The following is a 16,783-nucleotide window of genomic DNA, read 5'->3' as shown; positions in this document are numbered from 1 at the left end:
AACAGGTTTGTTTCAAATCACTAGCTTTCAGAGTGCAGCTCCTTCCTCAGGTGAATCATCAGGAGCTGCGCTCCGAAAGCTAGTGTTTGAAACAAACCTGTTGAACTTTAACCTGGTGTTGTTAGACTTCTTACTGTGCTCACCCCAGTCCAACGCCGGCATCTCCACATCAATCAGATCATGACTGCTTAGTATCTCAGCTCTATTTATCCTCCTAATTTAACACCAACAAAAAACAAAATACACATGATTTACTGAATTGATTCAGAGTCTTCAGTGCAAAAATGGGGACAATGGAGGCACATCCAGATACTTTATTCTAATTCCAACATTATATGAGCTTCAAATTTAACAATCGTACATGTAGTTATTATGCTAAGAATACCAAATAGAATGCTGGCTGACAGTAATGTAATGTTTCGACTTGAAATGAATTGGTAGTTAACAGGTACAACATTTCCTCCCACAACAGGTTTGCTTCGTACTGACGGGATATTATTGTTGAATTTTGCCAGGAACACATCACACATTTTACCATGATAACAGCCAGCATCCTGGATAATAAAAGCATCAGGAAGGTATGAGCAGCACTTTAGGAAGGGATAACAATGAAAGCCTGGTGAAACATGTATCTGATCTCAAAACACAGGACCCTGTGCTCTAATATAGAATGGAAGGTGTGGAACTTGAGGTCTCCGAGAAGTTCAGTGTATTATGCTGTGTGTACCGTTCTCTCGTCTCTGGAGTGCTTAAACTTTGAACTGAGAATCTTTTCGAACGGACTATACCCATGTTCATAGCTAATCTGGAATACCAGGCAGCACAGATCTTTTGAAATGCTTTCCGGCGAGCAGTGAAGAGAATGAAAATCTGTAGACCCTATTAATCAGAAAAAGCAATGTTTCAGGAAATCAACATCATCAGAAACTTTATTCAATTGCTTCATCACAAACCTTTCCTCCTATTTAAGTGTAAGAGTGGGCTTTTCATTGATAGATGGACCCATTCACAACCCCTCTGATAATGAAGCAGGCCGTGTCAGCCAATAGCAGGCCTGGTTAACATCCAGGCTTGGGCTGACATTCACAGCACTTCAGTGACAGGCACTGACAACCTTCAACAAGAAAAAGCCCAGCTACCTCACCATGACCATCAACCACACCATCATTAAGGAATCCCTTCATATCAGCGTCATGGACCAGACATGTAAACATCTTAGCTTCAAGCACAAGACAGGGATTGGATCAGGTACTATATGATGAGCGACTCACCGGCCTCCCTAATCCCTAAAAGACTAGTCATTGTCTGCACGGCTCAATTCAGGACTGAGATAAAATGACCAGCATCCACTTAGATGGATACAGTTGTAATGACACTCAAGAAGCTCAACACTATCCAGGACAGAAGTGTCCTATTGACCAGAACCTCAGTCGTTAACTTCAATAGCCACTTCTCTATCGCCAAATACGTTGTGTAATATACTGCAACAACTCACCAGGCTTCCTTCAGGAGCACCTCCCAGCCATGCAGTTCCTGTCACATTGAATGACAAGAGTAGCACTATTTTGAGTACACCATCCCTCCAAATCAAACACCATCCTGCCTTGGGCATTTATCTTCGATCTCCTGAGGTCAGAATCCAGGAATTCCCTACCTAACATCATCATAGGTGGACCACCTCTGCAACTTTCCTCAGTTCTGGTGCAGGGTCATCATGATCAAAAATGTTAACTCTGTTTCTCACCACAGATGTTGTCTGACCTGCTGAGTATTTCCAGCATTTTCAGTTCTTATTGTCACAAGGACTGCCATGGTTCAATTGAAAAGGCAACTAGAGATGGACAATAAATACAGCCTTATTAGTACTGCCCCATCTGGGGAACAAATAATAAAAATCCTTACACATATTACAAATAAACCCCATTACTGTATACCATCATATTACTCCAAACTGATCTTTCTACCACTTTTAGCTCAACACATATTCTTACTGAGACTGCGAGGATAGAACAAAGAGGACAAAGAAAATTACAGCACATGAACAGGCCCTTCGGCCCTGGCAGCCTGCGCCGATCCAGATCCTTTATCTAAACCTGTCCCTTATTTTCCAAGGTCTACTTCCCTCTGTTCCCCGCCCGGTCATATATCTGTCTAGATGCATCTTAAATGATGCTATCGTGCCCGCCTCTACCACCTCCGCTGGCAAAGCGTTCCAGGCACCCACCACCCTCTGCGTAAAAAAACTTTCGATGCACATCTCCCTTAAACTTTCCCCCTCTCACCTTGAAATCGTGACCCCTTGTAATTGACACCCCCACTCTTGGAAAAAGCGTGTTGCTATCCACCCTGTCTATACCTCTCATAATTTTGTAGACCTCAATCAGGTCCACCCTCAACCTCCGTCTTTCCAACGAAAACAATCCTAATCTACTCAACCTTTCTTCATAGCTAGCACCCTCCATACCAGGCAACATCCTGGTGATCCTCCTCTGCACCCTCTCTAAAGCATCCACGTCCTTCTGGTAATGTGGCGACCAGAACTGCACGTAGTATTCCAAATGTTGCCTAACCAAAGTCCTGTACAACTGTAACATGACCTGCCGACTCTTGTACTCAATACCCCGTCCGATGAAGGCAAGCATGCTGTATGCCTTCTTGACCACTCTATCAACCTGCGTTGCCACCTTCAGGGTACAATGGACCTGAACTCCCAGATCTCTCTGTACATCAGTTTTCCCCAGGACTCTTCCATTGACCATATAGTCCGCTCTTGAATTAGATCTTCCAAAATGCATCACCTCGCATTTGCCTGGATTGAACTCCATCTGCCATTTCTCTGCCCAACTCTCCAATCTATCTATATTTTGCTGTATTCTCTGACAGTCCTCCTCACTATCTGCAACTCCACCAATCTTAGTATCATCTGCAAACTTGCTAATCAGACCACCTATACCTTCCTCCAGATCATTTATGTATATCACAAACAACAGTGGTCCGAGCACGGATCCCTGTGGAACACCACTAGTCATCTTTCTCCATTTTGAGACACTCCCTTCCACCGCTACTCTCTGTCTCCTGTTGCCCAGCCAGTTCTTTATCTATCCAGCTAGTACACCCTGAACCCCATACGACTTCATTTTTTCCATCAACCTGCCATGGGAAACTTTATCAAACGCCTTACTGAAGTCATGTATACGACATCTACAGCCCTTCCCTCAACAATTAACTTTGTCACTTCCTCAAAGAATTCTATTAGGTTTGTAAGACATGACCTTTCCTGCACAAAACCATGCTGCCTTTAACTGATAAGTCTATTTTCTTCCAAATGTGAATAGATCCTATCCCTCGGTATCTTCTCCAACAGTTTGCCTACCACTGACGTCAAGCTCACAGGTCTATAATTCCCTGGATTATCCCTGCTACCCTTCGTAAACAGGGACAGCATTAGCAATTCTCCAGTCCTCCGGGACCTCACCCGTGCTCAAGGATGCTGCAAAGATATCTGTTAAGGCCCCAGCTATTTCGACCCTCGCTTCCCTCAGTAACCTGGGATAGATCCCATCCGGTCCTGGGGACTTGTCCACCTTGTGCCTTTTAGAATACCCAAAACATCCCCCTTCCTTATGACGACTTGACCTAGAGTATTTAAACATCCATCCCTAGCCTCAACATCCGTCATGTCCCTCTCCTTGGTGAATACCGATGCAAAGTACTCATTAAGAATCTCACCCATTTCCTCTGACTCCACGCATAAATTCCCTCTTTTGGCTTTGAGTGGGCCAATCCTTTCTTGTTATCCTCTTGCTCCTTATATACGAATAAAAGGCTTTTGGATTTTCCTTAACCCTGTTAGCCAAAGATATTTCATGACCCCTTTTAACCCTCTTTATTGTGCGTTTGAGATTCGTCCTACTTTCCCGATATTCCTCCAAAGCTTTGTCAGTTTTGAGTTGCCTCGATCTTATGTATGCTTCCTTTTTCATCTTAGGTAGTCTCACAATTCCACCCTTCATCCATGGTTCCCTAATCTTGCTATTTCTATCCCTCATTTTCACAATATGTCTGTCCTGCACTCTAATCAACTTTTCCTTAAAAGACTCCCACATTTCAAATGTGGATTTACCCTTAAACAGCTGCTCCCAATCCACATTCCCTAGCTCCTGCCGAATTTTGTTATACTCGGCCTTTCCCTGTTATACCCGGCCTTTCCCAGGATGGTCCTGTTAATTTTCTTAGATTGCCACTTATAGATCTACATAAGTTGCTTCCTCCTCATAATTGGAACTTCTGGCTTCCCTATGGCACCCTATCAAGGTGTTTGGAAACTAGAAACATCACACAACCAGGTTGAGCTACACTTTGGGAAAGTTTAAAGCTCAAATTTGCAACTTTCCCTTTGAGCATGCCTACTAACAATTCCTGTAGGGGTTCACGAGACTGTCACTTTTTTGTTGTTTTCTGTATTTGTTGTCTTACCAGAAGCATTCCACTGCTGGACACTAAGAAACACTTCTTCAACTACCCTTACATAGTTTCCCTTCGACGGCTGATACTTCCCTTTCAAAGTTAGAACAGTCAGAGTACCTATGTCCCAGCAACTTATGAACTGTTACATTTAGCTTGGTGGGGAGGGTGAAGGCAGACTTGGCGAGGTGGGATGGTCTTCCTCTGTTGCTGGCAGGTCAGGTGCAGGTGATTGAAATGAATGTGTTGCCGTGGTTTTTGTTTATATTTCATCTTTTTAACCAGACGTTTTTCAAGGAGGTGGAGAAGTTTATTTGGAGGGGGTGGGGGGAAGGTGGCTAGGATCAGGAAGGTACTTCTGCAGAGAGGACAGCAGGCAGGGGGGTTGGGCCTCCAGAATGTGTTGTACAGTATTATTACTGGGTGATGAATGCTGAAAAGGTGAGCAGTTGGGTCAGAGAGGGCGGGAGGGAGGGGAGAGGAATCCCAGTAGGTTAGAATGGGGGAGTCTGTGCAGGAGGTTGGGGCTGAGGGTGTCGGCAACAGCGCCGCTCCTGATGGCCCTGGGGAAATATTCTGGGAGTCCAGTGGTGGTGGCAATGCTGAAGATTTGGAGGCATTAGAGGCAGCACTTTAAGTTGTGGGCAGGGTCCAGAGAGATGCCGATTGGGGGGAACCATAGATTTGAGCCAGGGAAGTAGGATGGGAGATTTTGGAGATGGTAGGAGAGGGGAGTTAGGGTATTAAAGGACTTGTTTCTGGGAGGTTGTTTTGCGAGGCTGGAGGTGTTGGGGGAGAAATATATATTTTGGGGCAGGAGAGATATTTAGATATCTGCAGATCTGGGATTTTGCCAGAAAAGGAGGTTCAGAGCTTCCAAATAGCGCCGACCTCCACATTTTGGAAGAGGTATTGACGACAGGGGGAATGGAGAAGGAGTGGTGTCGGCGATTTATGGGAAGATTCTGGGGGAGGACAAGGTATCATTGGAGGGGATTAAAGCTAAGTGGGAGGAAGAGTTGTGGGAGGTTATGGAAGACGGCCTGTGGTGTGAGGTACTCTGGAGTGTAAATGCCTCAACCACGTGTGCGAGGTGGGGGTTGATACAGTTGAAGTTGGTATATAGGGCGCACCTTACGAGGGTGAAGATGAGCCGACTCTTTGAGGGGTGGTGGATGCATGTGAGCGCTGTGGGAGGTGCCCCTCAAACCATGTTCACATGTTGTGATCCTGTCCGAAACTGGAGGGGGTTTGGAGGGAGGTTTTCAAGGTTATGTCAGAGATGGTGCATGTGAGGTTCGAACCAGGGCCCCTAGAAGCCATTTTTGGGGTGTCAGACCAGCCCGGGCTGCAGGCGGGTGCGGGGTCAGGTGTCATAGCCTTCACCTCGCTGATTGCCTGAAGGCGGGTCCTGTTGAGGTGGACGTCAGCTTCTCCACCCTGTGCCTCAGCTTGGCGGGGGACTTGCTAGAATTTTTGACACTTGAGAAGGTGAAGTTTGAGTTGAAGGGGAGGATGGAAGAGTTCTACAATTCATGGGCATTGTTTATCTTGCACTGTCAAGAATTGAATGTCATCGAACATTATGGGGGAGGGGGCGATGGTGGGGTGGGGAGGTTGAGTATATTGTTTACTATATATATGGGAACCGTGGATTCTCTTTTGGTATTTCTTGTTTTGTATTTGGGATGTAGGGGGAGATTTGGGTTTGTATGTTGAAGAGGATGCTGGTTCGGGGATTGCTATTGTATTTGTTATTGTTGGTTATCTTTTGTTGGTTGTTTATTTGATGAAAAAGTGGAAAATAATTTTACTCCCAATTTTGTTTTACAATTAAGGGGCAATTTTCCGTGGCCGATCCACCTACCCTGCACATCTTTGGGTTGTGGGAGTGAAACCCACGCAGACAGGGGGAGAATATGCAAACTCCACATGCACAGTGACCCAGGGCTGGGATTTGAACCCGGGTCCTCAGCGCCGCGATCCCATTAAAACAGTTCTTAACCAAAAGAGAAACTAAGACTTTGGGTTTTTGGGAATGGCTGTGACTTAGATTGCTCGAGAAATGGAAACCAGACAAAAGGCAGAAGATTGAAATGGTTTGCCCAGTGGAGTTCAGGGCAGGCAACCTGTGAGGAGAAGAAAATCATGACAATAGCCAAAAAAGATGTACTCTCGCAATTTACGTTTTCTCATCGAAAGTAAGTTTTTGTTAACATTCTATCCATAACTACAGTCTTAAGATTTACACTCTGCCATGCCTTTCTCTGAATTCTATCCAATGTAGCGTTTTCTACCTTTGCCCAATATTATAAATAGCAACAACAAAGTGCTCCTAATGTTTCTGGAAAAATGTTTTACAAACCTGAGTAGCATTAAGAGAGCAGAAGATACAGCTGAAGACAGCTTGTGTTTCATCACGCTGTATAAGCATCAAATAACCTAGACTCCAGGTTAAACACAACACAATGGCTACCGATAACGATCCCATCACCTTCTTGGCTGAGGTCGCTTGTTTGGCACTAAAGAAAGCATAAAGAAGTGTTTGCCAATATCAAAGCTGTTTACTGATTTTGATAAAATTATACACAAGACCTTCTACTATTTCTCAATAAAATATTAAAGTGGTCTTTACAGTCTGGTTCACGTATCAAAAGAATAAATGAATTGTTTCTCACTTGGCTATATGCCCTTATTAAATGGCTTTAGACTTTACAGCCCTGCTACAATTGACTCCACAGCATGCAGCAACTTCCTGTGGTGAGTTATTAGGATTTTCATTTCGACGTGAAAATAACTGACCTGAGCTTTGAAATAGTATTTGTGGATGGGCTATCCCTAATGACAGGCTATTGAAAGAGCAGCACGGTGTCGCAGTGGTTAGCACTGCTGCACCACAGCGCCGAGGTCCCAGGTTCGATCCCGGCTCTGGGTCACTATCCGTGTGGAGTTTGCACATTTTTCCCGTGTTTGCATGGGTTTCGCGCCCACAACCCAAAGATGTGCAACGTAGGCGATTGGCCACGCTAAATTGCTCCTTAATTGGAAATAATTAATTGGGTACTCTAAATTTTTTTTTAATTTGACATCCGATGAGGTGGGGTCTGCATATGCATGACAAAGGGTGCACACAATCTATAAGTAATAATTTACCATAACTAGACAATCGAAAGGGAATGGAATTTATTAGGGTGGCATACGTCTTGTGCCACTGACTGAGAGATCCAAATCCCAGAGAATGAGTTGACAATTAGATGAATTGTAAAGTGCATGAACAAAAATGAAGATGCTAAAAAGAAATTTCCACTGCAGGGATATACCTATTTCACCACAGAATCTCCTAATTGCTAAATCGAAAATGCATACATCAGAGTGAATTAATACAATCCGCTCTTTCCGGCCACAAAAGATTATTTGAATAAGAGGGGCCAAGTTGGGTGGATGAAAATTGAAATTTGTCTCAGCGTGAAGGAAATTAATAAATGATACGTTGTCATACCTGCAAGTGCCATGGTCTTTGTTGAACAGCACCAACATTGTCACTAAAGCAAACATGACAAAATTAAATAGTAGTAATATCCCGACTGGAATAAGAAATCCCCACAGCAGTGGCTTTGACAGATCCAGATTCCCTTGTAGGTCAAAACCAGAAAGCCAACAGCTGAAAACAGAGATTATAGCCAAAGTCTGATTATAAAGTTACTGAACATGGAACAAAAGGAGATTCATTCACTCATTTTAAAATTCACACAAAAAAACAAAAAATGCTTTGGAGTATGAAAATCCTCCTGTCAAAAACGTTTTGCTTACGTCGTATGACATAGAGTACAAGGGTAACAGCACAGAAAAGAGGTTGTTTTGGTGTTTATGTTCCTCGTGAGCCTCCTCCCACTCTTCTAACTCCATCAAGGTAGCCTGTTTATCTAGCTTTCCCCTGAAATGCATCTATGCCACTTGCCGCAACGACACCTTGTGGTCATCATGGATTATGACCATTCTCACCATTCACTGGGTAAAATAGCTTCCCGTGAAATCGCTGTTGTTTACTTTCAGAGGACACTTTGCTTTAAGGACAGGAGTATCAAATCACGCAGATCGCAATAAGCTATTCAACCACTGGGCAGAAGATACACAAGTCTGAGAACACACATCAACAGGTTCAAAAACAGCTTCTTCTCCGCTCTTACCAGACTCCTGAATGACCCCCTTATGGACTGAACTGATCTCTCTGCGCATCTTCTCTACTATTGTAGCACTATACTCTGTATACTACACCCGATGTCTACGTATTTACATTGTGTATTTATATTATGTCCTATGTTTTTCTCATGCATGGAATGATCTGCCTGGACTGTACACAGAACAATGCTTTTCACTGTACCTCAGTACATGTGACAATAAATCTAAATCTAAGCTAGCACACCTGGTGGAAACCCTCGCAGACACAGGGAGAAAGTTCAAACTTCACACAGTCACCCAAGGCCAGAATTGAACCCGGGTCTCTGACTCTGTGAGGTAGGAGTGCTGACCACTATACCACCGTGCCACCCTAGGAACAACATCAACTTACGCTTTTTTTTTTTAGAAAATATTTTATTGAGGCATTTATAATTTTAACAACCCCTGCAGCGATCCCCTCGAGGCAAATTTAATTTTCTCAAGTCTGAGCAATGTCACTAACCCAAACCCTGGACTTCGGGAGCTCCGAGTCCCTCCATCCAGTAAGATCCGTCTCTGAGCCACCACGGAGGCAAAGGCTAGGACATCGGCCTCTCTCACCCCCTGGGTTCCCGGATCTTCCGACACACCAAAGATCGCCACCTCTGAACTCGGCACCACCCTCGTCTTTAAAACTTCTGCCAGAAACCGCTCCGCCTCGGACATGCCCAAAATATATGGATATGGTTAGCAGGACCCACACCTATCCTCCACCTCCTCAAAGAACCTGCTCATCCGGGCCACAGTCATGTGCTCCCTGTGGACCACCTTAAACTGCATCAGGCTGAGCCTGGCAACGGCGAGGATGCATTGACTCGTTTCAGGGCCTCTGCCCATGATCCGGTCTCCCACTCCATCAGTTCCTTGTAGATCTCTGAAACCTTCCCCTCTCCTACTCCTGTTCTCGACACCACCTTATCCTGTAGCCTCCGGTGCGGCAGGTGCAGGAAGGTCGAAACCTGCCTCCGCACAAAATCCCTCACTTGCAGATACCAGAACCCAATCACCCCGGGCAACTTAAACTCCTCCTCCAACTTCTCTAAGCTTAGGAAGCCCTCATCAATAAAAAGATCTCCAAATCTCTCGATCCCTGCCTGCTGCCATCCATATTATGCTTTTCGAACACTAATTTTCAACTATACAATATGGTTATACATTGAACCTTAGTCTCTGTCCCAAACTATCCATGGAGTAACACCAGAAAAGTTTACTAATTTATTATAATTTTCATGATTTGAAATGCATTGGAAATATAAAATGATCATACAATACTCACAACTCCTCTTGCCGATAATTCAGTGTGTTATCTGTCTTGTAGGCAGCAGCTAAAGTTATTACAACAATGACTGCTGGAAGACCTGAGGAATACATTATTGAAACCAAATGATATTTCTACTTATTAGCTAGAAATGCTATTTTTCTCAAAATATAACTCTCCCTAATACAATTCAGAATTGATCAATTTGTTACAAACAAAATCATCAAAGCCCCAAACATTGGAATATTTTGAATTTCCATTTAATACTGTAAAGTTGACTGTTAACAATATTTTTACCAATATTTACCGTTAAAAATTAATACGTCAAAATGAACAGCAAATGCAGTGAATTACACAGAGCTCTTCCAGAACAAAAATACTGAGGAAAATTTTCATCTTCACCCATTGTGGAACTTACCTGTTAACATTCCAACTAAGAGAATTTTTAAAAAAGTGGGTGGGGTGGGGGAGGGAGGGGTGGCACAGTGATTAGCACTGCTGCCTCACAGCGCCCGAGACCTGAGTTCGATTCTGGCCTTGGGTGACTATCTGTGTGGAGTCTGCACATTCTCCCCATGTCTGCTTGGGTTTCCTCCGGGTGCTCCGCTTTCCTCCTACAGTCCAAAGATGTGCAGGTTAGGTGGGGTTATGCGGACAGCATGGAGGAGTGGGCCTAGGTACACGTTAAATTATCCTCTAATTGGAAAATAAATTTTTAAAAATCTTATGAACATACCCATTAACCCTTTTAAAATCCTACTATCCACTGCCCTGAAAAGAGATTTTTTAAAAATTGACATTTTGCCTTTGCATTATAGAATTTACAGTGCAGAAGGAGGCCATTCGGCCCACCGAGTCTGCACCGGCTCCCGGAAAGAGCACTCTACCCAAGCCTACACCCTCACCCCATCCCCACAACCCAGCAACCCCACCCAACACTAAGGGCAGTTTTGGACACTAAGGACAATTTAGCATGGCCAATCCACCTAACCTGCACATCTTTGGACTGTGGGAGGAAACCGGAGCACCCGGAGGAAACCCACGCAGACACGGGGAGAACGTGCAGACGCCGCACAGACAGTGACCCAAGCTGGGAATCGAACCTGGGACCCTGGAGCTGTGAAGCAATTGTGCGAACCACCATGCTACCGTGCTGCCCATAAATGCTTTAAAAACTTTAATGCTTTTTCCAGTTGTATATGGACAATCTGCTTTATTACTTGTTTATTCTGGATATGGAATTTAAGAGACAATACTTTATTATGCCATGGATGTGAATTGGGTACGTATGCAACTATTCTGTATCTGCATATGTAGATTAGATATGCACTTCAAGAGTCATTTTATGGAAATTCCTTAAATCATACTTCATTAATCTGCGTATTATTCTTTCTCTGGTACATTTTATTTCATTTCTATTAACAAGTGCAACAAATAGAATATCTACATATTGTTTGAGTTATCATTAAAATGAGAAAGAAATAGTGCTGATTGGCTAAGACTAAAAGCACTTGTATCCCATGTTTGCACCTACACATGAAGCAATACTGGTCAAAACATTTACCACCCCATTCACGATAGAGATTCACTTTGTTTTGGAGCCGCGCAAAATATTATAAAGGAATAATTGCTTCAGGTTAACTGATCTCTTACCCCATCCAACCGCTGAAATCCATATTAAGAAATGCCGTGGTAGTGGTTTGAACACGCGAACCAGAAGCACATACATCTGTGCGCCATACAATGCTGACCACGTGAATGTCGCCATTAGAAAATAATGAAGCATGGTAGCAGCAGCAGTGCAGGAGTAAACCTCTGGTGGATTGGACCGGTCGGAACTTAGGACGATGTTTTCTGTATTGTTTGCACCACTTCTTTTTTCATTCCGACCATTGGGGTTGTATATTCCAAAAATGAAAGTCAAATTAACCATGAACATCGATGCGCAAAGACTTACAGTCACCCATGTAAGTGAGGTCTTGCGTGCTTGCCTTGAAGAGAAATTCCTCATTTCAGAGAGTTTTGCTTCCATTTCAAACAACAGATTAGGACATGCATAGTAAATACAGCTTTTCAGCATATCCCGCTGGAGAATACATCTAACAACAGAATATACAATCTCAAAAAGGGTATATCAAGAGCTGTTCCTTATTTTCTTGTGACAAAATTCCTTAACAGCAAATTTTGTGAAAAAATTCCTTGAAAAGCACAGTTTCTAAGTCCACCTATGGTAGCCCATCACTATTATGGTGTCATCTTTTGACCTGCTAATTAGATTCAACTTCTTTCTCCTGCATAAACAATGACTTGCTTTCAGTTCCTTTAAGGTTACAAAAATGTTGCAAGGTGCCTCACAGGAGCTTTATCAGGCAAAGTCTTACACCAAGATACAAAGGTATAATCCTGACAGATGACCAAAAATTGGGATATATGGATGTACTTAAAGAGGAGAGACAGGTATGGAGGCAGAGCCATTGGCCCATAACTTCAGCAGAGTGGCAATCTGCTGGAGATTGCCACTCTCGCCAAATCTACCTGCCCTGCGATACCGAAGATCCTGTCTCCCCCAGACTTCCTCACTCAGGCTGTGTGAGACAGGAGCAGCGAAGCACACCCCCAGCAGCATCATCATGGAGCAACTGGGGTGCAGAGAGGTAAGTCATTCCCCCACCTTTTTTTAAAAGCAAAGGGAGGTTTAAAGGGACAATTTCCAGGGAGCAGTTAAGTTTTAAAGTTGAGGGAATGGGGGTGTGTGGGCAGGTCACACCAAGAGGAGTCGGAAAAAAGGTCGATTGGGTGGGGGGTGGGGGCGGGAAAAAGTCGAATGGGTGGTGGGGGGGAGGGGGGTTTGGTTTGTCCGGGAGGTGTTCGGGTCAGGTCCGGGGTGGGAATGGGGGTGGTGTGGGGGTCCCCTGCGAGGGGCCGTGTTTGTGCGGGGTGTATCGTGGGAGGCTGGGGGTCTGGGTGTTTAAATAGTTATTCTGGAGTCAGAAGTATTTTTTTCCTTCTAACTCTTTCAGAGTAACTATCAGGGCTGAACTATCCGAAGTTAGCGATTGGATTCTCTTCTGTCAACTTTAGCACTTCTGGACAATTGCTGGGTAAACCCTTATGTGGGAACTCCCCAGAGGGATTCCCAGCATATCATAGGAGTATCACTTAAATGCAACGCCGGGGAACCCGGAAGTTTGACCAAAGCGGGGGAGACCTCCAGAGCTTAGGTTTCAAGGTGAGAGGGGGAACGTTTACGGGAGATGTGCGTGGAAAGTTTTTTACGCAGAGGGTGGTAGGTACCTGGAATGCTTTGCCAGCGGAGGTGGTAGAGGCGGGCACAATAGCATCATTTAAGATGCATCTGGACAGATATATGAACGGGTGGGGAACAGAGAGAAGTAGGCCTTGGAAAATAGGCGACAGGTTTAGATAAAGGATCTGGATCAGCGCAGGCTGGGAGGGCCGAAGGGCCTGTTCCTGTGCTGTAATTGTCTTTGTTCTTTGTTCTAAGAAGTTGAAGTCACTGATGCCAATGGCAGAGTGATAAATATCTGGGATGAACAAAAGGCCACAATTGGAGGAGCTCAGAAAGCAGGTTGTAGGGCATTTTGATAAAATTTGGCAAGTGCGCGAAATGTGTTTATCTGAATTCAAGTAAAATCTTGGCGCACTCTAGGGCGCATTTAGAATTTGGTTGGGTCCATTGAAGCATTGCAATGAAAAAACTCTCTGCATCCAAATAACAAGTTCCAGAGTACCAGAGGTCTGGCATCTGTTTTTAGGTCCATAATGTAAAAAAATGACACTAATGCAAAATAAAGCAGCTTGAAATTATATCTGTACTAATATATTTGCCACTGTTAACATTATTTCAAGTTCTTACCTGGTGACAATTTGAAATGCAATAGTGATGGTTAACCCAGCTATTGAAAACCCAGATCCAATATAGGACACAATGTTTAATGGTTCAGCGTAGGTGTAATTCCGTCTGAAGCTCTATCATAACACAAATAAAGGATTGGTCACAATTGTGTTTTGGAAATTATGTTGTTTTTGAACAAATAAAACATCAAAACTTCAACTTTTGGCAACTCTCTAATTTTAGACTAGCCAATCCCAGGGCATTACTCACTGAGTTTGCTCCATCTAAATCAACTTTAATTGATGGGCCAAATGACCTCCTTCTGCTCTAGAACAATTCTGTGATTCTGTGAATTACCAATCCTTTATTGTAATAAGCCAAGGGTCAAGTTTTTCAACATGAAGAGAATTTGCATATCTGATAGCGTACAGCAGTTCACTTTTCATAGATATCTGATCAACTCCTGCTTTTGTAGCAATGGATAGAATTATTAAGGCAAGGGGAAGAAGATCTGCTGCATGTAGGTTAAATCTTCCAAAAGTGAGGTTGGATCAGGACCCTGACATCATCCTGCCCTCCTCAGGTTTCAACCAGATGGATTCGGAGGGAGGACTGCCCTTGTACTATTATTTGGTGGTTTAAATATCCAATAAAGCTATTAAATGGTGTTTCAACTAACAATTCGGATTGTAACAGCCAGTGAGTTTATTCCCTAAACAGTCAGCAACTCTCCAAGGTCAACCAGGTGACTGTACAACGGAAGTGCTCCTTCAGTAAAATTGACAGGCTGGGGAAATGTTTATCAATGAAACTGAAAACTGTAGTCATGGCCAAATGAGAGAATGCCCGTTGAATTGTTATAGTATCCATAAAGAGCTAGATTAATAACTCAAAATATTTGTAAATTATGTGAATGTATGCCAAAGGGAATGAAACCGTACAGACCTCGGCATCGACCTCGGCACAGGAAACAATAACGGCAAATCCAGACCTGTTGACCCTGCAAAGTCCTCCTTACTGGGGGCTTGTGCCAAAATTGGGAGAGCTGTCTCACGATGAGTCAAGCAACAGCCTGACATAGTCATACTCACAGAATCATACCTGACAGATTATGCCCCTGACACCACCATCACCATTCCTGAGTATGTCTTGTCCCACTAGCAGGATCCAGCAGAGGTGGCAGCGGCACAGTGGTATAGTGTCGGGAGGGAGTTGTCTTGGGAGTCCTCAACATTGGGTCTGGACCCCATGAAGTCTCATGGCACCAGGTCAAACATGGGCAAGGAAACCTTTTGCTGATTAGTATGTACTGTTGCCCCCTCCCTCAGCTGATGAATCAATGCTCTTCCATGTTGAACATCACTGAGAGTGGCAAGGGCACAGAATGTACTCAGGGTGGGGAATTCAATGTCCATCACCAAGAGTTGCTCAGTAGTACCACCACAGACCGAGCTGGCTGGGTCCTAAAGGACATGGCTGCTAGACTGGGACTGCAGCAGGTGAGGGAACCAACAAGAGGGAAAAACATACTTGACCTCATCCTCACCAATCTGCCTGCTGCAGGTGCATCTGTCTATGACAGTATCAGTAGAAGTGACCACTGCACAGTCGTTGGAGAGAAAAAGTTGCGTCTTCACATTGAGGATACACTCCATCGTGTTGTGTGGCACTACCACCATGCTAATGGGGTAGACTTTGAACAGATCTAGCAACTCAAAACTGGACATCCATGAGGTGCTGTGGACCATCCGCAGCAGCACAATTGTACACAACCACAATCTGCAAACTCATGGACCGGCATATCCCCCACTCTATCATTACCACCAACCAGGGGATCAACCCTGGTTCAATGAAGAGTGCAGGAGAGCATGCCAGAAGCAACACCAGGCATACCTAAAAATGAAATGACAACACAGGGCTACTTGTGCGTTAAACAGCAAAAGGCAGCAGGCGATAGACAGAGCTAAGCGATTCCACAATGAACTCATCAGATCTAAGCTCTGTAGTCCTGCCACATCTGGCCGTGAATGGTGGTGGGCTATTAAACATCTCACTGGAGGAGGAGACTTCACAAATATCCCCATGCTCAATGATGGAGGAGATCAGCAGATAATGAAATGAAATTAAATGAATGATAAGGCTGATGCATTTGTGACAATCTTCAGCCAGAAGTGCCAAGTGGATTATCCATCTCGGTCTCCTCCGGAGGTGCCCAGCATCACAGATGTAAGTATTTAGTCAATTTGGCATACCATACAAGAAACAGGACAAATCCAACCAGGCCAATTCCTGCCCCATCAGTCTACACTCGATCATCAGGAAAAGTGCTATCAGGTGACACTTACTCAGCAATAGCATGCTCACGGATGCTCAGTTTGGGTTCTGCCAGTGTTCTGATCTTATTGCAACCTTGGTTTAAACATGGACAAAAGAGCTGAATGCCAGAAGGAAGGTGGAAGCGACTGCCCTTGACTTCACAATTGCATTTGACCAAGTGTGGCATCGAGGAGCCCCAGCTAAACTGGAGTCGGTGGGAATTGGGGAAAACCCTGCGCTGGTTGGAATCATACCTGGCACAAAGGAAGATGGTTGTGGTGGTTGGAGGTCAATCATCTGAGCTTCAGGACATCAGTGCATAAGTTTCTCAGGGTAGTATCCTAGGCACAACCATCTGCAGCTGCTTCATCAATGATCTTCCATACATCATAATGTCAGAAGTGGGGATGTTCGCTGATCATTGCACAATGTTCAGTACCATTCATGACTCCTCAGATATTGACAAGTGGCAAGTAACATTCGTGCCACTTCCAACAAGAGAGGATCGAATAATCGCCCGTGACATTCAATGGCATTATCATCACTGAATCCTAACCATCAACATTCTGGGAGTTACCATTGACCAGTACTGAACTGGAATAGCCATATAAATACTATGTCTACTAGAGCAGGTCAAAGGCTAGCAATTTTGCAGCGAGTAACTCACCTCC

At 44.2% G+C, this 16,783-nt stretch overlaps 1 protein-coding gene across 1 annotated transcript in view; it reads right to left on the bottom strand.

The window, feature by feature from the left end:
- Nucleotides 1–299: 299 nt before the first annotated feature.
- Nucleotides 300–16,783, bottom strand: part of LOC119968695 (adhesion G-protein coupled receptor G7-like) — an 83,952-nt gene continuing 67,468 nt past the window's right edge. Inside the window, exons 11-16 of the mRNA XM_038801291.1 lie at nt 13,818–13,930; nt 11,594–11,931; nt 9,959–10,040; nt 7,964–8,125; nt 6,830–6,986; nt 300–879 (exon numbers count right to left, since the gene is read on the bottom strand). Coding sequence (XP_038657219.1) covers nt 661–879; nt 6,830–6,986; nt 7,964–8,125; nt 9,959–10,040; nt 11,594–11,931; nt 13,818–13,930 — 1,071 coding nt within the window. The 3' untranslated portion in view covers nt 300–660. The remainder of the gene's footprint in view (nt 880–6,829; nt 6,987–7,963; nt 8,126–9,958; nt 10,041–11,593; nt 11,932–13,817; nt 13,931–16,783) is intronic.

This window comes from Scyliorhinus canicula, chromosome 7 (assembly GCF_902713615.1).
Source record: "Scyliorhinus canicula chromosome 7, sScyCan1.1, whole genome shotgun sequence".
NCBI lineage: Eukaryota > Metazoa > Chordata > Chondrichthyes > Carcharhiniformes > Scyliorhinidae > Scyliorhinus > Scyliorhinus canicula.
This window is presented reverse-complemented; position numbering and strand designations above follow the sequence as displayed.